Source organism: Thunnus albacares, chromosome 8, assembly GCF_914725855.1.
Source record: "Thunnus albacares chromosome 8, fThuAlb1.1, whole genome shotgun sequence".
NCBI classification, from domain to species: Eukaryota; Metazoa; Chordata; class Actinopteri; order Scombriformes; family Scombridae; genus Thunnus; species Thunnus albacares.
Window position 1 is genome coordinate 27,013,072 of NC_058113.1, and position 23,217 is coordinate 27,036,288.

Below are 23,217 nucleotides of genomic sequence, written 5' to 3' on the forward strand. Positions count from 1 at the left end.
TTGATCTGACTAACAAGTACTGTCTGTGTAGCCAAAGTCTGAAATAACTTATTCCTTTTTACAGTACTGAAGTGCTCCACTGTTGTCCAAAAACTATTTAAAAAACACATCAGTGAGGCACACTGTCGCACTGAGTGACATATTCCTTCATTACAATAAACAACAAAAACAACACAGCTAAAAATAGTCCCCAACAAATACCCTATTCCTGTTTGATTAATGTTTGCAAAAAACTATAGTGCCCAGGTGTTTTAGGGAAATTATTTAGCCTTTTTAAAACATTTAAGTATATTTTCATCAACTGTTTTTAAAGATTTATGTTTTCAATAGGAACAAATGGCTTTAGGGCTGAGTGACAGACAGATAGAGAAGAAGGAAAGTATTGATTGTTGATTGATTGTTGAAAGCATTGCTGGTCTTTTGGTCTTTTCATGGGATTTGTTGTCAATAACAAGAATATATTATAATCGTCAACCTTTTCCTTTAACATCCACACAATGTTACATTGAGGCACTAGCTTATTAGGTACACCTGTACAATCTATTGCAACCTGATATAACAGCCTGGCAATAAATCCTACCTCCTACTGGATTTAGATTAGATTTAGACTTTTTATTTGCACACATATACAACAGCATAAAAAAACCCCTGAAGATTACAATATTCATCCTTTCTTAACACTGTGTCAGAGAGGTGTTTTGTCATTTTTAAAGGCTATAGCATATTGATATTGACATAATATATTGTCATGCTTAAAAACTCTCAAAAAGCAACAGAACTCCAAACAACAGTAACCACATTAAACAACAGTTAGATTGTTTTTTCTCTCTCATTCTTCAGGACTTTCCCAGGTACTGACACCGAGGCTAACTGGTGTTTGTGCAGAGGATCCAAAGCACAAATGGTCAGTGATTTCTGAATGAATAGATATCTTGTGTCAATGCTGCTAAGAATAAAAAGGAATAAAAAATGATTTGTTGGCCTGTAGGGGTTAGTTGAATGGTGTGTGAAATTGTAGGAGAAACACTTTAAAACTACATAAAAGAACATAACACAGAATTGACCGTAATCGCTCCACCAGAAGTTCTGTTTTAGCGGTTTGATTTTGGTTTTACTTGTTCCTCTACCGCTCCCTTAAAATAGATGACTGCACCCACCCACACACCCCTTCACTATTCTCAACATCTCCATGGGGACACTGCTACATGCGCTGTTGTGCTAACATCACAAAGGCTGTCCCATGTCCATATTGGGAGTTGTCGATCAACGGCTCCGACTAATCTGCACATCAAAGAGACGACGTCATCTATTGAGCGAGCGGTCGTGATGTGACAGGATGTAACACAGAGGACATGATGAGGCTGTACACAGCGGATATGTGGAGCCTTCTGGAAGTGTTGTGGGCCAAATTTAACAAAACATTCGTGCAGGGTGGTGCCCACTCAATAACTAGATGGCACATCTCCACTTAGACACATAACCCTACAATGTTAAAATTAGCTAATATCTGTCGGATGAGTCTGTAGACTGATTACAGTGAACCTTACACATTAGCATCAAATTTTTTCTGATCTATACTGAATGAATATCTTACGTTTATTACTTTGACTGACAAATAATCTCACATTTTACTGGCTCTCCAGGTCACGTGGAAACTTTTACCCTATACTGTATGAGCTGGGAAGAAATCACTTGACTCTAAAAACCTAAAATGCAGTTGTGGAGTTGTTGATAATGAACATTGGGTAACAATAGACTTCTGTGGCATCCAGGCAAAAGCTATATCAGGCTGCGGGCTACACACTGCTTGTTAACAGGATGAATTAATTATATGTTTAGGCTCTTCAGGAGACAGCATGAAAACATAAAATAAGCCCTATCATTAAGAAAAAAAAAACATTCCAGCTTTAAGAGATCTTAGAATGCATTTTAAGATCAATATGTCTACTAACAAAAAAAGTTAAAAACTGACCGTAGCGTTCATGTGACGCCTGATTGGCAACAACTTCTAATAAAGAAAAATCTGTGATATAAGAAGTATAAAGAAGTTCCCACATACCTGTGCATGGAGCGCCCCCCGGAGGTAGCACTCCCTCCACAGGCCCATGCAGGGCCCCATAAGGAGCGGCAGTAAAGGCTCGTAGGGGTCAAGTGGTCCTTGAGGTCCGGAGGTGGAAGCGAGGCCCTGGGGAAGTTCAGTCAGGGACCAGGCTTTCAGTAGCCTCTCCAGGCCGGGCACGTTCTCGGAGGACGGCGCCCTCCGGTGGCTCTTTTTGTAAACGCCCAAACTGCTGCTGCGCCAGGGAAGCAGGTTAGCAGGACAGGTGAAGGTGCCTCGAGAGAGGAGGAAGACTGAGCCGGGGATGGTGTCGGTCAGCTGGTGGGCAGATGAGGGAGGATGAAAGCGAAAAGTTACCGTTAGTTTAATTTAAGGCAAAGATACCTGCAAAAGTAATTTGGGAACTGAACTGAATGAAAACCTATTGTTCTGTACTGTGGGTCCCAAACATGTTCTATGAAGTGTAAAGATTATGTAGATTTTTATTTAAAAATAATCAAACTACATTATTTTACTGATTTGTGCTTTTCTATTAAGGGAAGATTAATAATTAGTGATATCAGCTGATGGTTAGTTTGACTGGCATTACTGTCAACCTATTCCAAGAAGTCCATTTCAGTCAGATGCATGTTTTATGACTACCACAAGAGGGTGCGGTGAACTGTTGCATATACTCAGGACATTTAAGGATGTCAGTTCAGTAAACAACAGAATCTGTAACTATTCCTCATACACCCTGATGCTGTTTCCACTGTGTCAACATACTAAGGTGAAGATATCACTGCTGAAATGGCCACTAGAGGGTGTGATGCATCACATAAAGAGTCAGCAGCCTTACTCTGTGTGTGTCTGGGTTGGTGTTGAGGTTTCCATTGAGCAGAGGCTGGAGCGGAGGGATCGGGGGGACGGGTTGGGTGAAATGCGCTTGTCTCTGCTTGCTGTACTGTAGGGCCCAGTCCCAAACAGGGGGCAGAGGAGGGTCAGATGGATCTGAGGAAGAATCTGGATGAAGCATATCTCTCCAGCCGTTTACCGGGGTGTAGGACTGACCAAGGTTCTGAGCAGAGCAGGACACAAGGTTAGATAGATCCAGAAATACCCCTAAACCTGTATGTATGCAGCAAATGATGAAGTAATGGCTTGAATATGTAATAAAATGTCACTTTTAATAGCTTGGATACAGTATTACTATAAATATGACACAGTTAAGTTGCATGATAATCATAATAAACAATATATTTCACAGGAGAGTGGAAGTTTTCAGTTTTATAATCAGAGGCAGAAGATACTTAAGTCCCTCTCAGGTGTCCAGTACCTGGGAGCGTTTGCATCTCTCTCGCTGGCAGTTGGCCAGGAAGCTGGAGAAGAGTGGCAGGTGGATGCTGTCGTGCAGGGCCAACAGGAAGTCATCTGTCAGCTGAAAGCGAGAGGGATACTGGGACCACAGCTGCCAAACACAGTCCAGGAAGAGCAGGAAGACCGGAGCCTGGAGGAAGGCAGAGAGGGAGGGATGGGTGTAGGGGGCAAAGAAAAGAAAGTTAAGAGAGAGGTAGGGATGATTTAATGAGTAAGAGAGGGAAGGAATGAAGAGGGAGGGAAGTATAAGGGAGGATGAGAATATGATGGGAGGGAAAGAGAAGACAGAAAGCAGAGTAGAGAGATGGAGAAGATGATTTTTGTGAACTAAGGCGACAGTGCGGTTTTAGTGTGAAGCTTGACTTCTCACCTCCTCCTTATCGTTGTCACGGTGGTAGTTGATGCGGCTGTGAAAGCGGTGGCCGGCCATCACCCACTCCTTCTGCACCAGGCTCTGGAAACCGTGCTGGGTCCGACAGTGGGGGTCACACATCACCTGCACCAGGCTGGACACCATGCAGCTCATGTCCCGGTCCTCCGCTTCTGTAACATCGAAACAGGAAGAGCACAAGTTCTTCAATATTTATATGTCGTTACCTGAAGCGTATTTCACAACAAACTGCTGGAGATGTGGTAATCACTGTTGTTTATTTTGTCTGGTTGCTCTGGTTCGACTCATCAACCTCAGGTTTATGTAGACAGGCTTACGTATAAAATGAAATATAAAATGCACATTATTGAAAGTGAGTATTGAAGTATAAAAGCTGTTCTAAACACATTTTCCTCATATAACATTACATGCAATGCACTGTTGTTGTGACCTTATTATGAACACTTTTCTAATTGTTCTGAAAGAAAAAATACTTAGTCATGTTAGTTAATAATTTTAGCATTTGGAGGGGGTTAAGGTATTGATTTCTCTTACAAAGTGTAATGAATAACTCCCCTATCAATAAGAGAGACAAGTTCTTCACTTGTGTATTGAATTTTCAATTTAGGGCCCTTTAGGGATACACAACCTTTTACCTGACGATCACCATTTAATTGTGCTCTTATTCCTCCTGATGCTTTCACCTTTTCTCTTACGATAGAGAAGAGTGAGAGAGAGAAAAAAAAATGATACAATAAGCCAGACTGAAACATGATGATGGAGACAAAAGACACAGACCCAGAGCCAGACAGGATAAAAGAGAGGGAGAGGCAAACTGAGCAACAAAGTTTTTTTTTGGGCTAGTGTAGTGAGTCATTGCTGCAGTGGGATGTTTACTGCTGATCCAGCCAACGGCAGAGCTGCTGCAACAAGGAGAACACGACTGATATATGATCCTCTCAGCTGAACAGGCGATATAAGGGCCGGTATAATGTTAAGTCGCTTACAGCTGCAGAGTTCCAGAGAAATTCAATCACCAGTAAGAGAGCAGGAAACAACCTTAACTCAGAACAGCCTTTGTTTGAGTGATGCAGTGCTGGGAAACGTCTCTCTGGGTGTCAATGAAGGCACGACAGGCAGACAGAGCAGATGATTAAAAGCAAACAACAGCTTATTGTGTATGAAATGAATCATAAAATGGTATCTAAGGAGTATTGCAAAATGTTGTTTATATATGACCCTTCTTTTGTATTCTTTTTTCTGGTTTACATCACTTACTGTTTCTTGATAGCCTAAGTAATGTTAATGTCAGGAGGTCTGAACTACAACACCACAACTAATCTGTCTGCAATGACCTCTGCAGGTGAAAGCTGAAGACTTTACGGACATGAGCCTCAGTCAGACACTCTAAGGTCACCCTCGCTGCACGTTTGGGTTTACCTTGTCTGTCTACCAGCGTTTCCCGCCACCTGATCCAACTCACTGCCGGGTGGCGATCAGTTGACACCTCTGCTCCACAATACACAACAGTCAGTGTCTTCCTCTTTGCATAGAGGTGATCCTCTTGTTCGTAGGGGGAAACTCCCCCTACGAACAGTGATGCTAGGCTGGGGGCTTTTGAGTATCCCCATACCCTCTCAGCATCTCTCATCACAGGCGACACCAGAGAAGGAGCGGCTAGCACCTATCAGGATATTTGGTCCAAGAGGGGACAGTTCTGTTGAAGATATGAGCCAAGCTACATCCACAATTGGTTCTGCCCTACTTTACTCGCTAGTTACATCTCCTTTGCCACCAGATAGGTGTCGTTCCATATCCAAAGATCGTGTTTTCATAGCCATCCTATTACCAGGCCATCCTTTTACCAGGGCCCCTGCCTTCACCTAATAATACAACCCTACAGCTGGCCTTGTGGGAGATGGGACCATGTACCTGTAGCAGTAATTGACCTGCATGTTTCAACATCTTTACTGTCAAGTCAATTTTACTTGTATAGTCCAATATCACAAATCACAAATTTGCCTCGACTACAAGCCAACCAATACTGAATTTTAAAACAGGTCTAGTGAACAATAAACTACCAGGCAAAGAGTAAAATCACTGCATCTCTCCTGGACAGGTATGGATACAAATAATTCTTTTGAAATCATGTAAGTAAATGCTAAATGCTTGTTAAGTGAACTTTTGTTGCACATACTGTTTGTGTAGGTGTAAGTATCTTTATTATAGTTTTGTCATTATAAGGACTTCTGAACTACATACCTGAGCGCTGTTTGATTTGAATTAAAAGTTAAAAATTGACAAGTTTTCAATAATATTCAAATGATTTTCATTTTTATTGTCATGTTATAATCATTTACGTGAGGTCATTTCATATATCTAATATGGAGTCCGTCTAATCTCTGGAATGAACCGACAGCTGCAGCAGGTGTAACCGTGTCCTTAAAAGCATGTTGTATGAAGGCCTATTGACAGTGTGCATGTAGGCTCAGTGGAGTGTGCTTGTCCCTGATATATAGCTAGTTCAGGGCAAGCCCTAATGTGGCATTAATGAGAGGGAGGTGCTGTGAATAATGAATGGATCGAATAATACGATCCAGGGTGGCTGAGGTCACGTGACTCACCCTGCAGTGCCACAGTCAGGTGACCGCCGCGAAGCAGGCAGGCTACCTCCGAAGCTTTCTTCAGACAGGACCTGAAGACAGAGAGTGAGGATGATTATATGTGATGGAATCACATAACGCTGATTTACAAATATGAATTACAAACACAGGCAACTACTACAATATTGCAAATACTGGAGAAAATTCCTCAATTGCTTGTGCAGATTTACAAGCTGTCACTTGTTATTTGAATGGTCTAAATGCTTCTTCTTTTGCATCTGGTAAAGATTAAGTTATTTTACAGTCCATTTACCTACATCTACTGAATATTTTACATTTTTTGGAAGTGTGCAAATAAATCCAAAATTAAAAAAAATAAATGTATTGTTAACAGTTGAGTTAAGCTTATTATAATTGTAGGAAAGAAATAATCAAATTAACAGCCAATTATTCTGCCTCAGCAGATATACTGTGATACAGGGCGCCCTGGTAGCCTAGGGGTTAAGGTGTTGACCACATACCACAATGCCCCCGGTTTGCATCCGGTCTTGAATGTTTGTTGCGTATCATGCCCTCTCTCTCTCTGCCCTAATTTCCTGTCCTCGCTTGACTGTTACTATCAAAATAAAGGCGTAAAATGCCCAATATATATACATAAGGACAATTTTATTGTGTTGCCTCTCAAAGATAACACATGTGACATACTGTATGTATGTTGATCCCCCACTACTAGAACACTGAAGAGTACTGATGAATCTGTGTACTGTAATTCAATATAAATCTAGTACTTTAATTTTCATCCATTCACTTCTACAAACTTTAAAGTTGTTTACTGACTTTTCTTGCATCTAACACTTGATAAAGATTTTTGAGCTGTGTGATCACAGTTCTTGTGTTATACATGGGGCCACACTGTGGTTTAGGTGTTAAGATCAACCGGAGACTTTGACGTTGCATCTCTCTCCTCTTAATTTCCTGTCATCTGTGTGCTATCTGAAAAATAAACCACAAAAATGCCGAACCCTTCCCCCCAGCAGACTTGTAAAAGACTTAAGATACTCAACATTGAAAAGCCATGACTAGGAAGAACCTGGTGTTTTTTTTTTTGTTATGGATGATATGGATTGCAAGACTGCCTAGTCAGAGTGGTTACCTGGTGTAGTCTAGCCAGTGGGTGCCTTCCAGGGTAGATAACCATTTGTCATCAGGCACCGTCACAGATGTGGAGATATCTACAAGCCAAAAGAGAAAACATGTCAGATACGATCACTACAAATGTCTGAAAGCCTGAAGAGGTTTCAGTATGTCGAGCAAACTGCTGTCTACGGTCTCCTTATTCATGTTTGTTAAATAAGAAAAGCTACCTCCTAAACTGAACAAATTCAAACACTAAATATAAAACCCACATAATCTCAGGTGGATTAGCCTTTAATACAATCTGCGACGTCTATTTTCATTTTCTATCGAGCTGTTGTGAAGACTCAAAGCCCACTGCCTGTAAGCTGACCAAATACATCTGAGTGGCTGTTATTACAGGACAATCCTCTGAGCCGTGAAGCACTCACCCACAAAAGACAAAACACTGAGCTGACAAATGTGTGAACCGTGATAATCGGTGACCTTTAAACATTGTTCGTGTGCAGGAGAGAGTGGCAGAGTAGAGAGTAAAACTGTGCGTGCGTTTGAGTCTGAGATGGGTCAGCAGATGTAGATGACCGTGGGTTTTGTCATTTCTGTTCTTGCTCAACCGTGGAATGTGCTGTGTGTGCCTGAATGACAAAAACAACAATAAAGACCATCTCACAAAAGCCTGTTTTTTAACCTGCCACTATATGAGTGGGAAGACTCGACTAAACCCCTGCAAAACAGTCATTTAATCATAAATTTTGAAATACACCAAGATGCAGTAAAGAAAGCTGAGTCATAGATCGATCAGACCGCATGCATGACAAAAGGTTTTGTGCTGTATGTGAATATATGTTTGCTCAGTTGTCGTGTGTGTGAATATGTGTGTTCATGTCTTATCCCCACCTCCCAGACAGAGGGCGCGCAGGCGGCTGTGTGCCAGCTGGATGTCAGCAGGTGAGGGCAGTTCCTCGCCCAGCTCCACCACCACACACAAAGAGGACTGGCAACCGAACAGGATCAGCTCAAGGTTTCTACGGGAACAACAAATCCTGCTGTTGATACACTTCTACACCTGCAACAAACTTGTATTACTAGTATATAATAGTACAAGTATCAAGTTGCCTTAGATGCTTTTAGTAGATTTTTAAATCATGACGTCTGTGGGCAGTTGATATAATCTCCCAAGACTTAAAAGTTTGGAGTCAAATGCCTTTAAAAATCTATCAGAGTGGATTTCCCAGAGCACACTGTAATGGTTCCGCAGAATTAATTGGTTTAAATCTTCAGCTTCAGTTGGGAGAGAAAAAAAAAAGCTGTAAAATGCTCATTGATAGTGACTGATTTTTTACAAAAATCTTAATTATCTATATTAAATCTGCATTAATGTTTCCCTTTCAATATTAAAAAAAAAAAAAAAAGAAGAAGAGCAGAAACTCATTCGAGCAAGTCGAGCATGCCTCAACTGCAGCCTCAAGCTCCTGTACAGTCTTGCTGTATTTAGTCTGTGGCCAGCTGCTGTTTTAGTAAAGGCTATTTTGGATGTTAGGTTTCCAGTGTTCAGACGACTATAAAACACATCACTGCATCCTCTGTATGGAAAGGTTATGGAATGCAAAAGGTGACTCAGATGCAGCGACTCCATGGCTGATAGGGTAATCTCTCCGATCTCTCACACAGCAGTCACAGCATCAGATGAGCTAAACATTTTTCCACAAACAGCTGGTGGTTTGAGCAAGCTACAGTTAAACCTGTAATGGGCAACTTTACACTCTGGTAGCCTAAATTAAAGCACAAGTGTAAACTGATCTAATAAAGAGCACACAGACAACTTGGTTGGTCTGTGAACACTCTGTCAGCTGGCAGAAAGAAACACCACTTATTCTTAATGACTGAAATAAATCATCATCAATCAAATGCTTTCACTGATGGGTACACATGCGCCTCCTTTTGGAAAAACATCAAACACACACACACACACACCTGATGTCGTCTTTCTCGTGATAGATGTTATTCTGGAAGCTGGCCATTCGCAGTAGATCGCTGCCTCTGGGGTGTCGCCAACACCAGCGCTGGAACAAAAACAACCAAAACACCGTCTCACGATTTTGGAGGGTTATTGTGCTGGACTGTTTCTTGACAGGGATACTGAAATGTACATATCTTGTGTATTCTTTTTCTGTCACTTTTTTGAATTATTTGGAAATGGAGCAGTGGTATAGTAGGTCGTGTAAATTAAAATGCGTGTGAATACTAAATGCACTCACTGGGATGCGTCCTTCGTTGAAGTGGGCGAAGCTTTTCTTCAGCTCAGTGTCTAAAACCTTCTGCGGAACCGCGATGAACCTGGGCAGGCTAACAGGAAACAGAAAATGCTGCTTTTATTGAGAGAATAAAAAGAGGAAAATGACAGAGCCATGAAAGATGGATGAGATTTTTTTTTTTTGTATTCAATACGCCAACAACTTTCACCTTTCAGAACACATTTTTTGATTATACTGACTGGTCTCTTTTGTGTATTTTTATAGGAGTTTAGCCTTGGCTTAGCTTTCCTGACAGTCAGTTTCTCTTGTCAAAGACCTGCAAACAAAGTGTTCACACATTCTTAAAAAAAAGAGTTTTGTTGTTGATGGATATAATTAAGCACATGGTTTCATGTACTGGTCAGTAGGTAATGTTGAGCAGAGGATACTGGAGAAAATGATATACCACCATACTTCACATTTAAACTTGTATTTAAAAGAACAGACAAAAAGATTTGTTGTGTGTTTACAACATTTCATATTTGGTTACTATTCAACGCAGATGTGAATTTACCTGGTGGACATTTCGAAGCGGTCGTTAACTGAGCTGACTCTCCAGCCGGTGGCTCCACACCTCTCCAGCTCTTGCTCCCAGTCTGAGACAGACTCGAACCAGTTCATGTGGGCATCTCTGCGACGGTTGCTTAGAAACTGCTTCATTTCTGGTGGAGGAAAATGATTCACACTTTCACACTTCAGCTGAGGTTTGTTTTTAAGATGCATAAAATATCTGAGTGAGAATGCTGCTTTGATGCTTATGACACTTAAGACACTTCATTAGATTTTTTATTCATTGTAATGTAACTGAACTAAGTTTAGAGGGAGATAAAAAAGGTAAAATCATGCCAATTCACTTTTAGAGTGATTCAAACTACTAAATACAAATGGTAAATGGTTAATGGTAAATGGACTGTACTGTATAGCGCCTTTCTAGTCTTCCGACCACTCAAACAGCTTTTTATGCTACGAGTTACATTCACCCATTCACACACATTCATGCGCTGAATGGGTACAGGGGGTACCATGCAAGGTCCCAACGTGCCCATCAGAGGGAATCCAATCATTCACACACATTTAGGGTTCAATATCTTGCCCAAGGACACTTCAACACATGGACTGGAGGAGCTTTCGATTAGTGGACGACCCACTCTACCCTGACAATTTTAGAAAAATGTGTGTGAATATAATGACTGTTCATGACTGACTGTGACATTTCAAATCACATCTGAGATGCTTGCTTGTCTCAATATGTTATGAAATGTTTTGAAAGGTTACGGTGGAACAGTGACGTCTTCAGAGCGCTGACCACACAACGGACACACTTGACCCCTTGGGCAGAGTTGAGCTTTAGGTCATCTAGAGACTTGGTTCAGAGGGGGGGCTTGCATTATTTATCCAACAGCTGACAGTCAGCCACGGCCTGGTCAGTCTAGCATAGCTTTAACATGTCATAATGTATTGTACAGACAGGCTCATATTTCCCTATATGGTCCAGCTTGTTTAGAACTGTTTTATTAGTGATATGTAAAGTCTGTCCTACTTCTTAAAACTTAAGAGTTTCATTAAAAAACAAAAGAGTTGAATTCCTACCCTCTGACAGCATAATATTACACTTAATTATGGTGGCTTAATCTTTCATTAACTGAACTTTTCATTTGCTGTCAAGATCAGCCCTTGAAACTTTTACTGAGCCTCACTTTCAAACCGCTGAGAGATTTCCACACATCTGGACATGGTTTAAAAGACAGCATTTTTATTCCATCATCACAGAGGAGAATATTTCTAATCTTGCCAACCAGAGGGGGTTTGAGCTCTATATGTCATCATGGTCTGTTTAGAAACCATGAGGTTTCCTGTTTATTAGTTTCCCCAGTATTAAAAGCTGAACGGTAACATCACATATTGATGCAACAGCAGGAAGCAGAAATAGACAGATGCAAAAATAGATGAAACAAGAGTTGAATTCATGCGGAAATGACAAACAGTGATCACAGTTTTGGGTACATTTTGTCTCTGGAGCTGGACTGGGTGTACAATCAAAGTGAGAACAGACTTGTCGAAAGCATACCAGGAGAAAATCTGTAAGTCTTTACAAAACAACTACAGCAGATGACTAACAAAGTCATACTGCAGTTCTGATTCATGTGGCTTCTCACTGTCACTGAGCTGTTATTTCTTTGAATATTTATTACAGTGAAATAGGCACAGAAAAAAAAGATAAATACATTAAATAACAGTGTCTCAATCGTTTTCACTAACATCCACTAAGACAAACAGATAAGGCCATACTGACCAAAATAACTTTTTAATTACTTTTCTGAGATATCTCCATATGTTAAGATTATTTGGTTTAGGACTTAATTACATATAAAGCCAAAATTACATGAGCCACGTTTCTTAAACTATTCCTGTATGTTCTTGGCCACACAGTAAAACCACGGCTGTGGGATGATAGACAAACTGCTGACTGACAGACTGATGAGGTACTGTATCAGTGCCAGGCAGGGAACGGATGGTTGTATACATGAGGGTGCATAGATTAAAGCTACTCACCTACACTCCCGAGGGCAGCGTTCTGGAAAGACAAAACTGAGCCTGGTTTGAGAGGCTGGTAGGTCTTGGCAATGGTGTAGGTCATCTGAGGAGGGAAACCGCAGTGAGCCCATCAACATGACAAAGGTCATCAGCTTTCAACACTGAGGCCCTGCAGCATCAGATCAATGGTCTATGGTACAGATTGGCCTCTCTAGGAGATATCTTTAGGCTCTGACATGACAGATGTACAGTACAACAGTAACAAGAGCCTTTAATCTAAGCCAATACACATACTGAGAGATTGCATGCAAATATTCACTAATCCTACCACACAATTCTCTAGCAGCAGAATTTGGAAATTTCTTATAAGAAGGTATAAAACAGCGACTGTGTTTGGAGCTGTGCACTAATAAGATCTGTATTTTACCTTGTGTCAGACCTAGTCATGCTTAAATGAGATCAATAAATTCCTAGAAACGAGACGACGGCCACACACCTCTATGACCTGTGCGTCAGGAGTGAGGCGGTCGAACAGGAAGCAGACGACTCGCAGGTCCCTACAGTAAAGCACGAGCTCCTCTGGGGTGAACTTCAGCGAGGAGTTTGGGGTCACAAGCTTGGTCCTGTTTGGGCCCACTGCAGCACAGGTGGGGGGAAGACAAATGAGTCAGGGACCAAAGAGACTTAGAGTATGTAGGTTTTAATTAACTTTACAGAGAAGCCAAAAACCTGTACGTTCTATTAGACACGCCATTTAATCTTAATCTTATAGCAAAAATCTAAGTCGTGTGCTTTCATTACTTGAATTATCACACCACGTTTGGGCTACCATGTCACTTCTGGATCCATTTTTAACTGTACAACATGTCAGCTTCCTCATACCTTTATGATAACGAAATGATTAATAACAAGATATCTGATAGAGTTGTACAACTTGAAATAAACTTGTTAACCAAGCAGGAAGTTCTCTGAATTCATTCCACTGTCAAGCACGTGGTGTACAGTAAGTACACTATCAGTTCCTCATTAGCTGCAGCTTCAACAGTATCTCAGCAAAAGGCATCATTTACTGTTTACTAGTCTTTGATTGGACCCAAACAGGAGTGCTATCTAAAAGTACTACTAGTCAGTAAATCTCCTGTCATAGTATGAATTAAAATATGCTTTATTGGTTGCAAGTAAAAAGGTGTGCATAAAGTTTCACTCACCAACCACAACCTTCTCTATGGATGCCAAAGCCACATCATGATCTCCTAAAAGCACTGGGTCTGCATTATCCTGCATCATGAATAAAAAAAGAAAACAAATGTGGGACAAATTAAATTTACATAAAACATTTTTACAATGTCATCCTTTATACCGTAATAGAATATGATATATTTTAATAAGTACAACTGTTCTGAGGGACTCACGTCAGGTTTGGGACTGTCCTGGGGCACAAATGCGACTCTGAAGTGTGTACAGAAGAGGGTCCCAGACAGCCAACCTCTTCCTTCCCTGGCGGTCAACTTCTTCCTCACCATAACAGCTCTCTGAAGTACACACTCACCTAGAAGGGAAAACATGAGAGATGTATTTCAGAGGTTATTGGATGGAATAAACTAAGTAAATGTCAGGCAATGGGTTTTAACTTTGTACATGTCTAGTTATGAAGATTGTTGACCACTAATCTGTGTAAAATTGCATAACTGTGTGTATAGAGGGGGGGGGGGCCTTCCGGTGAGGATACAAAACAGGAAGCGCATTGATGGAGAAACAACAGCTTGAAAGTTCAGGAGCAGGCTACTGGGAGTGGGTGTAACAAACACCCTTACACAAAAAGGTATGTCCTCAATCGTCGCTTATGTTACAAGTCCTCAGGCCAGAGTAGAGGGGCGCTCATTTGTTGTGCTGGTAAATGCTGTCTAACTTACAGTGAAGCACCAAAATTAAGTACATGTGCTGAATTTCAAAACTCACAAAACTGACAATTTAAACCTCAGGAACAGTAGGTGTCACAAGTATAAAATTTAGCATGAACTGCATGGCTTTAGAAATTGAATTAAGTGGATACTTTAGTAGAAATCTAACATGTTCAGATGATTAACCATGTTTTTGAAATGTGACAATTAAAAGCAAAGTTTGTTGATGCAGTTGGGTGTAGGAGGGGTGTAGGAAGGCCTCAATGAAGTCTCAGTGTCTCAGTGAAGGAGAGCATTGTCCACTGTATAGGCTACTTGAGATGATCTTGAAACTGTACATCTGGATTTTCAGAGATGTGCAGAGTCACAACCAGTTGGAAATCTATTTTCAGAGCCCTTGTCCTGGGCAATTTGCAATATTATCAATATTTGACAGGCTGACATACTGTGCAGGACTTTTATTAGTAATCTACTGATATTGTTGAGAGTGGTAGATCCTAATCTTTGGTTAAATGGAGAGGAAAGTTGAAGAGTCATCTTAAATTCCAGGACAATAGCTTCAAAACAAAACTTTTTCACTCGTAAAATTCTCTTTTACCTACAAACACAGACGATCATAAACACTCTCAAAGAAATAAAAACGGAAAACAATTTCACCAAAACGCACACAAACACGGCAGTGAGGCGGCACATTTATAACAGTCTCCTGCAGGAATACAAAGCCTTTGCCAGCCAGACTGTGGGTTTCCATGGCAACAGAGTCCAGGATAGGGGTATATGTGGAGAAAATGGCCTTTTTGTCCGTGATGAGAAGAGTTTGGCAAGACACGTGGCGAGGCAAATGTTTTCATAGTCGCTCAAAATACCATGAAAAAGACAGAGAAAGACTGCTGGTTCCTCGAAACTGAAAAAAAAAACAACACATTCTGAACATTCGGAAACACAAAATTCCTTCACTGCACATGTGGAAGGAACTAGCACAGACCTTACGTAGAAAATGACAGTAGAGATGTTGGATTGAGCTCGGTCTCTGCAGAACGCTTGCTCCTTGCTCTTAGCTTAATGAATGTTTTGGAGGATACCAAAGCACAAACAGGAAAGAGCCATTTTTACACATGAAACACTTGTTTATGCTGGGAGAGAAAGAGGAAGAGGAGCCTTTGCTTCCAACACCATAATTTGCTGATTGCACAAGAGGAGTTTTAGTCTTTGGGCGTGCTCTATGATTATGCTTATGCCCTTCAGTCTCCAAAACCATGCATGAAAACCCTTGGCTGGACTTATCAATTAAACCCGACCACACATGAACTAGCTACAGTGATTTTAAGATGCTTAGCACAGTGAACACAACTAAACCCTTGTTGGGAGCTTGTCTTTTCAAAAAGACAATCTATGGCTTTGCATGCCTCGTTTCAATGTCTCCCCGGGGTCCAACAGAGCCTAAAACATTCCTGCAGGCCTGAAAATTTGAGAGCTGAAAAGAAGATAAAGACAGGGGACAGAGGGTTGTGGTCCTCTTTGCACTCTTTAGTGAGAGTTAAGAAGTTTGTGCTAGTGGCTGGTTCAGCCCCAGCATGAGTCAGTTGAACAAGTGAAAGTGTTTACGAGACAGTTGTCCCTTAATCAAATAAAACGTTTTTTTATGTTCTTCATGGAAATCTCCAGAAAGATTACTAGCACAGCATTATTGCACTTGTAGCTACTTTTGTATTGATTAAAGCCGCACTATTTTACTATTTTAATACATTATAAACTAGGTTATATATATTATCGGTCTGTCTCCTGCTTGTGTGAATATGCCAGCGATGTTTGGGTCAGCCTGGGATATTTTTTTGGTACGCTTTTTGCTCTGGGTGTGCCCCACAGTCAGCTTGGATTAAATATTATTTTTATTGAGCGCAAGAACTCCACAGCAATAACAAATATGGTAGACAATAATAAGACACAAAAGAAAAGTTATGCAGAAAAACCAAACTCACAAAACACAATGTTTGATTTCAGATTCCTGGATTTTGCTGTAGATTCTTCAATTGTTTTATGACTTACATCCCCCCTCTGACAGCGTTATGGACAGCGGGCCAAAACTGAATGTCGGGTTGGAGCTTTGACCAACTGAGGAGCAGAGGGGCGAAAATAACAAGAGACTATGTGCCTCGAGGCAAAATGCTGAATAACATAGTTTTATTACATTGAAACCCAGCATTTACTGGCATTTCTTATCTGTATTTGAAGAGTCTCACATGCAGCAACGAAGCAGGATGTGACTGACAGAAAGTATCAGCCCCACTTGAGATATTGCTTCAGAGTAGAGGAAATAATTTAAACTTAAATACTGAAGAAGTGGTTAAGTGGAGGTGCCGGGAGGAAGTTTAATCAGGTGCTTCTTTGCAGTCCGACTGTAGTCGTTATGTTTTAAATGTACACGATGTGAAAGCAGTTGTAACGTTCTGGCATTTCTTATATGCTGCCAGGCGTAAACACAGTTTTTTTTTTCCACATTAAGCTTAATTTTGATTCCCCCTTTAATGTTTCAGCTGTTTCTATTGATGTTGTGGTCCCTGACTTGGATATGAGGCGAGAGCGACCTGAAGGATCAGCCTGAGAAAATACAGCTGAGGAAGATGTGAACCACATGCTCTCGGCCCATTTTTATTTGTTTTTATCCACATTTGTTCCTCATTTTCAGCTGGGATGCGTGCAGAGCAAAAGGTTTTCTGCCCTTCTCAACGTACTAGAGAGATGAGTAAAGACCAGGAATGGTTTATGTTGGGTTAAATCTAAGGGTACAGATGTGTTTATATCCACAAACCGTCAGCTGGATATTTTCCGTAGAAATGAGGATGAGAAAAGCCCTGGATGTCTGGGGCCTTCCTAATAATCTGACACAGCACAAAATGTCCAGGAGTCTGCTCTGTCGTTCTGTTTACAGTACGCACAACCCAAAACCACCAACCACCATGTGATGCAACATCCACCGAGTTTGACTACATTTTCAAAATGACAACCGAGTTAGGTTAGCTTGTAATGTGATGGAACAAAAGCAAAAACTTGTCCTGCTTTCCCTTTCACTAGCATGTCCATAAACTGCTTACACTGCCATTGCTATCCAGCAAACCAAAACATTCATCATTTAATATAGGGCCTATTTGATTTCAAACAAGACACTGTACTGCACTGTATCTCTATGTAAATATCACATAAAATCCTGTGTCTTATCTGTGTTGCCCAGTCATGGACTATACACCGCAAAAACCTCCATTCAAAGTAACAGGTATCTCTCTTTCAATATCAAAGTTGAAACCCAAGTATATCAAGGCCCCGGTCTCTTGTCCATCAATCAGCGAGGAATAAAGCTGATTGACAAGTTTTAAATCCTACGGTAACATAAGACTGTGGAGAAAGGGGATTGTGAAGTTGCTCTGAAGGGGGTCCTGGCCTCTTGGCATTGTGTGTGCACGGACAGTATACCCCCTCCCCCCTCCTCGCAGCATTGAAAAGGTACATGATCTACCTATGGCTGTTTGAGCTGTCCTGACCTGTTCGCCCTCCCGCAGACCGGCTCGGTTTCTGCGGTCCTGTGTCCCGGTGTCACATGAGAACGCTGGGACGCCGAACACCGCCCGTTAACTACTGGGAGAACTGGACGACTTTTGCAAACGTATTTTTGGATTCTGTCGTCCACACGGTAGTTCTCAACTTGTCGGTGCAACTAGTTTTTTTAACGCAATCTAAGTTAACAGTGACATAACCCTGACATGCGACAACATCATCGCTTTGTTGTTATTGATACGTTTTTTTTTTATGCAGGGTTGACAAATGACCCATCCCTTTGTAGAGTGTGTGTGTGTTGGAGTGAGAGAAAGGGAAAAAGAGAGAGGGAGACAGTCCACAGGTGCAACGTGAGCCCTTTGAGCTGGTAACACTGACTCGCCACTCCTTTGTGTCTGAAAGTGAACTTGTTCTCACAAATTGTCTCAACACTTATTCTGCAGAGTGTACACAGAGCCAAAAGGACAGATTTCCCTGCCTGTAAATCTGAATCTGTTTAAAAATACAAAATGCCCAAAATATGATTAAATGCCACATTTACAGCAGACTAAAAGTAAGTAATTTTAGCTCACAGAGTAGCTAATATTGACCTCAATGGAAAAAGAGAATAACGGTTTTTAAAAAAGCATGGCATTTCTGCCAGTGCTCATCTGTCTTCTTCTCTTGCTTAATATAAAACAGGTTTTCATGGACAGCTGTGTTTCTAATCTGCCTGGAATGAAGATGGAGAGAGAGGGAAATAGCAAGAAAGTGAAGGAGGAGAGACGTAAGAGAACAGTATGAAGGAGTTGGAAATGGGAGATGAAGTTGAAAGCTGGCAGGGAGGAAAAAAAAAAAAAAAAGTAAAGGCAGACGACATTTCACAGTGAAATGTTAACAGCTAAGAATAGGATCCCTGTGTGTGTTGTGAAGGACCAGCAGTCAGAGTCTGGAAAGTATTTGATCAAAACACACTGCTGGAAAACAAATTAGCTGGGTAAGTGAATGAAATAAGGAAGGAAGTGTGTGTGTGTGTGTGTGTGTGTATGTGTGTGTGTGTAAAGAGTCGTGTGCAATGCATGAACGTGTGTGACTTTAGTTTGTATATGAATATGTTTGCATGTGTGAAAGCTCAGTGTAAGCCCACAACGTCCTGTGTCATAACAAAACATTACTGAGACAATAAAAAAATCCAGCTTCATTAAAAAGAAAGCTAGAGAAGAAAGACAAAATAAATAGAATCTATATATATATAAAAAGGATAAAGTAAAAAAAAAACAAGAAGAAAAATCATAAGGTGGATGTGAGCTGAACCTGGAAAACATCAAGGGAGCGTCTCATAAACATAAACCCATCTCTAAAACACACTCACTCACTCATTTACACATAATCTGCTTTAGTGAAGAGTGCTGAAAGTCACTATTGATGTGCAGTGTTAAAAAAAACTAGCCTGTCTCAGATCATGGCCCTCTGGTCTGCTGCCATTCTTATTAAAAGCTCCTGTACTGTAGGGGGTTGCTGACACAAGAATATGAGCCAGGCTCAGGAAATAACCTACGCTGCAGCAGCAGCAGCAGCAGAGAGTTTCTGTAGCTCTCTACTATCCAGCAGATTATCACTGGTATTAAGAGGGTTGACCTTTTGTAGATGTAGCTGAAAAAAAAAAAAAACACTCTCCGGAGCAGGGGTTTGAACAGTTGAGGGTAGGGTGGTCCATGAAGGATTCTTTTTGTGAGGCAGCTGGATTTGCGAGATCACAACATGACGTGAGAATCCAGCTTGTCGGGCCGTGATCTCGCGAATCCAGCTGCCTTGCGAGATAAGATGGTTCGTCCAATTACCTGCCAAATATTTTTTGAAAGCGCCTGCCCTTTTCCAAACAGTTTCCAAGGACGACGTCTTAAATGGTTCTGTGTTACAAACCATCTGGCGCATCAGGTTAAGACACAGTCGGAGGATCGTCTTTTATGTTTAACACGCGTAGAAGGAGAGTAAGGATTTATGGTACAAATTCACCTACTTCCAAGGTACGTGGAGAAGGAAAGAAGTCTGAGGGTGTCAAGACAAGAGAGCAACACTTGCAGTATTAAGAACAATTCTCATAATAAATACAATAATAAAGTTGTTCTTCACACCCTTTAATACGTAAAAGAAAACATGACATTGTAGTTCAACAAGCAGCCAGCCAACAGTTTGGAGGTATTTATTGACCATCGACAGCTGCAGGATTTCCCATACATTCATTTATTTGTGGCGGCCTGCCACAATATCAACATTGCTCTCTCTCTCTCTCTCTCTCAAACACATGACAATGGTTTTGTCTGTGAATAGCCTGATGTTATACACTCCAGTACAGTAAGTGTGCACCTTAACGCTGGTTTGTAGTCCACCAGTAAAAGAAGAAGAAGAGGGGTAGGCTATATATGGTTGTTGGCTTTTCCCCGGTTTTCTCCGCAGAGAGGACTCTGACAAGTTAGTCTGTCTATGTACTAAACACAATGTCAGAGACTGAACTCTTCAAATAAGTTATGAGCAAGCATGCAGGGCTTGAGCGGACCTCCTGTTGTCCCAGGAAGGATGTAACATTAAATCAAATTTGGGACAAGAGTTGAAAAAAAAAGACAAAGTGTGTAAAAACTGAACAAGTCCGACTCCAGACAGTGTGTGTGTGTGTGTGTGTTGACGGTAAGTTAGCTAGTTATTCAATAATCTTTTTTTTTTCCACCACAATTAATTCTGTGGGAAACACTGAGCTAGCTTATGTTAGCCCCAGTGACTGCATGAAATCCTGTACTGTCAGTGAAGCTGCATTGGTCTCACAGCCTCAAACTCTGAACTAAACCAGTTGGTGATTCTTCAACGTTAGCAAGCCAGCTAAAGATGTTGCAGAACATGCAAAGAAGACAACGTTGCAGTTCCCAAGTCTTTGGTGGCCACAAACTGTGTCTCCACACCAAGCTAGCACATACTGGACCAGTCTGTCCACCATATCAGCTCTCCATTAAACTACCAAGAAGACAACAAATATATCAAGGTCGAAAGTAGTGAGGACTCTAACTGTAATTTAATTACTGAATTACAAATTGTAATCCCTTACACTACTTGTTATTGAAAAAGGTAATCACATTACTGTTACAAAGTAATGAATTACTGCCTAAAACTGAGTAATCACTTTGTAAGCATCTACCAGTGCTTCCACTGTAATTGTACAGGCCTGGCGGGCCACCAGGCCAACGAGAACCCCCGCCAGGCCAAGAAAATATTTTTTTAATGCCAAAAATAACATCAAATATCCATTCACTTGGAAACCAATAGCATTTGGGAGCCTCTGTGCAGCGCTGTTCCGAAACATGAGTTAACGTCTGTGTCGTTGCCTAGGAAACTCTTGGTAGCGTAGCTCTGTTAAGGAATAGGGCAGTACGTAATATGTGTGCGTAGCGGGTGAGTGAGTGGTTGAGTGAGAGAGCGAGCGGCAGAAAAGTGACGGTGAATGCGAGTGGAGCAGAGGAAAAGGTTAGCAGGTTAGAAGTTGTCAATCTGGTGCTAAATGTACAGTACAGACTGCAGTGAGTCAGTTAAAAAATGTTGCAGCTTGTCAAGACCAAGAAAAGTCACGTGTATTGTTTCCCCGAGTGCTGGAAAAGTGAAGGAGTTCAAAAGTTAGCAACAATGCGTTAGCCTAACCTGAAGACGCTAAACACAGAAATAGAGAACGGAGAAATATGTGGCTGTGTGATATAAATATGTGACTTTTGCTCAGCGCGTTAGCTTTTCAACAGCAGATCTTTTACCATCTCAAGGAAAAGCACCTGCTGTGACATTCCTGGTCCAGGTGTGGCTACAAGTTCAATATGGGCATGTCAAACCACAGAGAACAATGAATGCAGTAGCACTTTTCTGCCAAATGTTATTGAGTGTTGATATTTCAGCAGTGCAGTAGCAACAGTGGCAGTTGTCCATTTAAATTTGTGCTGCCATGTGTTATATCATTTAGTGCCTTCACATGTTTGTTGTGTTAAGCTGCAAACTGTTTGTTACAGTAGACTTTTTATTTATTTTCTAATTGCAAGATGGATAGTTTTGTCAAAAGTAGAAGTTTAGGAAGAACAATAAAAACAAGTTACAGTCAGGCATATTTTGATCATAGTAAGAACTATGCCACCAACAACCCCACATATTTAAAAAGCTTTTATAGATGACCACATACATCAGCTCATAAAAGCACGATCTTACCTGGTAGGCAGCGTAATCCAAACACATCTCGACTCCTCGCGTTCGTCCCGCTCTGACTCAGCATCCTCTCCTGTGAAGGGAAAACAGAGCTGACATTAACACCATGTAATCCCTCTATTTGCAGAAGTGGCTGCTGTTTATTCAAACACAGTATTTCACAATGCAACATTTTGTTAAACACGTCTCATAAGGACTCAGAAGACTATGTGAGCAGTGTTCATTTAAATGGAATACTGTTCTATTTTTAACCCCTATGCCGCAGAATCATCAAATTGTTTACCCAAAGAAACAGACTAAACAGCACACACACACAGAGCCTTATGTCACCTTTGTTCCTGATCATATTTAATCAAGGCGCTGCCTGCTTCTCTCATCAAAGCCTCGCTCGCCTCAGTGGACCCATTTCCAAAGACAAAGAAACAAAGCCACCGCACAATGCTTCATGATTCGAAGTTTCCATGTTACTGTTTGTTCCTGCTTTCCTCTATGGAACTCATGAGATCTTGTGTATTTGAGACTATTCTACAAGAAACATCCAGCCCCACAGAGCAACAAGGGTTACTATAATCAGACGACGTGCTTACTAGCACATATGGATCCACTTAACTTTGCTACTAACCCCCCTTTGTGAAGGCCATTTACATTTATCGGCTAGAAATCCCATAATATGCCGAGGCCTGTAATGTGAGAGGACGATATGATTATACAGGTGGCGGACAAGCTTTAGAGTAGTACAGAAATAGAGGAAAAGGCCCTGAGTTGACATCCAAGAAAACTATACATTGTACAGTTTCAAACTACTCCCTCAGCGATTCTGGTTGAGTTTTGCTCACAGTGAAACTATTTATCATGGTTTCATTTAAGGCACCGGCTTTATCACGACAACACGGCAGCTATTTCTTTGAGTCAGCAAGTACATGTGAGCGATAACAATGAATCCACTCAAGTCACTAATGTTATGCCAACAGTTTTGCAGTGTGGTGAATTCTGTGTTAGCAGCCTGCTCATAAAAACCTGAGACTCTAAGGTTGTAAGCCCTCTATAAAAAAAAAAAAACAAGGAACGTTTAACAAAGAGGAACTTTGCTCCTTGAAAAGATAGTAAAATCACACTTTCATGGATGGTTGTTTTCTTTGCATGTGAGAACACGCCTCGGTCTCACATAATAACAGCTATGTTGGTCCACAGTGAAAAACATGTTAGT

The 23,217-nt window shown here is 41.1% G+C and overlaps 1 protein-coding gene across 1 annotated transcript in view; it reads right to left on the bottom strand.

Moving 5' to 3' along the window:
* Window positions 1-23,217, bottom strand: part of mtmr11 (myotubularin related protein 11) — a 31,987-nt gene that overhangs the window by 1,760 nt on the left and 7,010 nt on the right. Inside the window, exons 2-16 of the mRNA XM_044359346.1 lie at window positions 22,014-22,083; window positions 13,764-13,900; window positions 13,560-13,629; window positions 12,848-12,987; window positions 12,370-12,454; window positions 10,331-10,478; window positions 9,781-9,868; window positions 9,497-9,585; window positions 8,420-8,547; window positions 7,542-7,620; window positions 6,410-6,480; window positions 3,786-3,958; window positions 3,375-3,545; window positions 2,898-3,116; window positions 2,060-2,377 (exon numbers count right to left, since the gene is read on the bottom strand). Coding sequence (XP_044215281.1) covers window positions 2,060-2,377; window positions 2,898-3,116; window positions 3,375-3,545; window positions 3,786-3,958; window positions 6,410-6,480; window positions 7,542-7,620; window positions 8,420-8,547; window positions 9,497-9,585; window positions 9,781-9,868; window positions 10,331-10,478; window positions 12,370-12,454; window positions 12,848-12,987; window positions 13,560-13,629; window positions 13,764-13,900; window positions 22,014-22,083 — 1,986 coding nt within the window. The remainder of the gene's footprint in view (window positions 1-2,059; window positions 2,378-2,897; window positions 3,117-3,374; window positions 3,546-3,785; window positions 3,959-6,409; window positions 6,481-7,541; window positions 7,621-8,419; window positions 8,548-9,496; window positions 9,586-9,780; window positions 9,869-10,330; window positions 10,479-12,369; window positions 12,455-12,847; window positions 12,988-13,559; window positions 13,630-13,763; window positions 13,901-22,013; window positions 22,084-23,217) is intronic.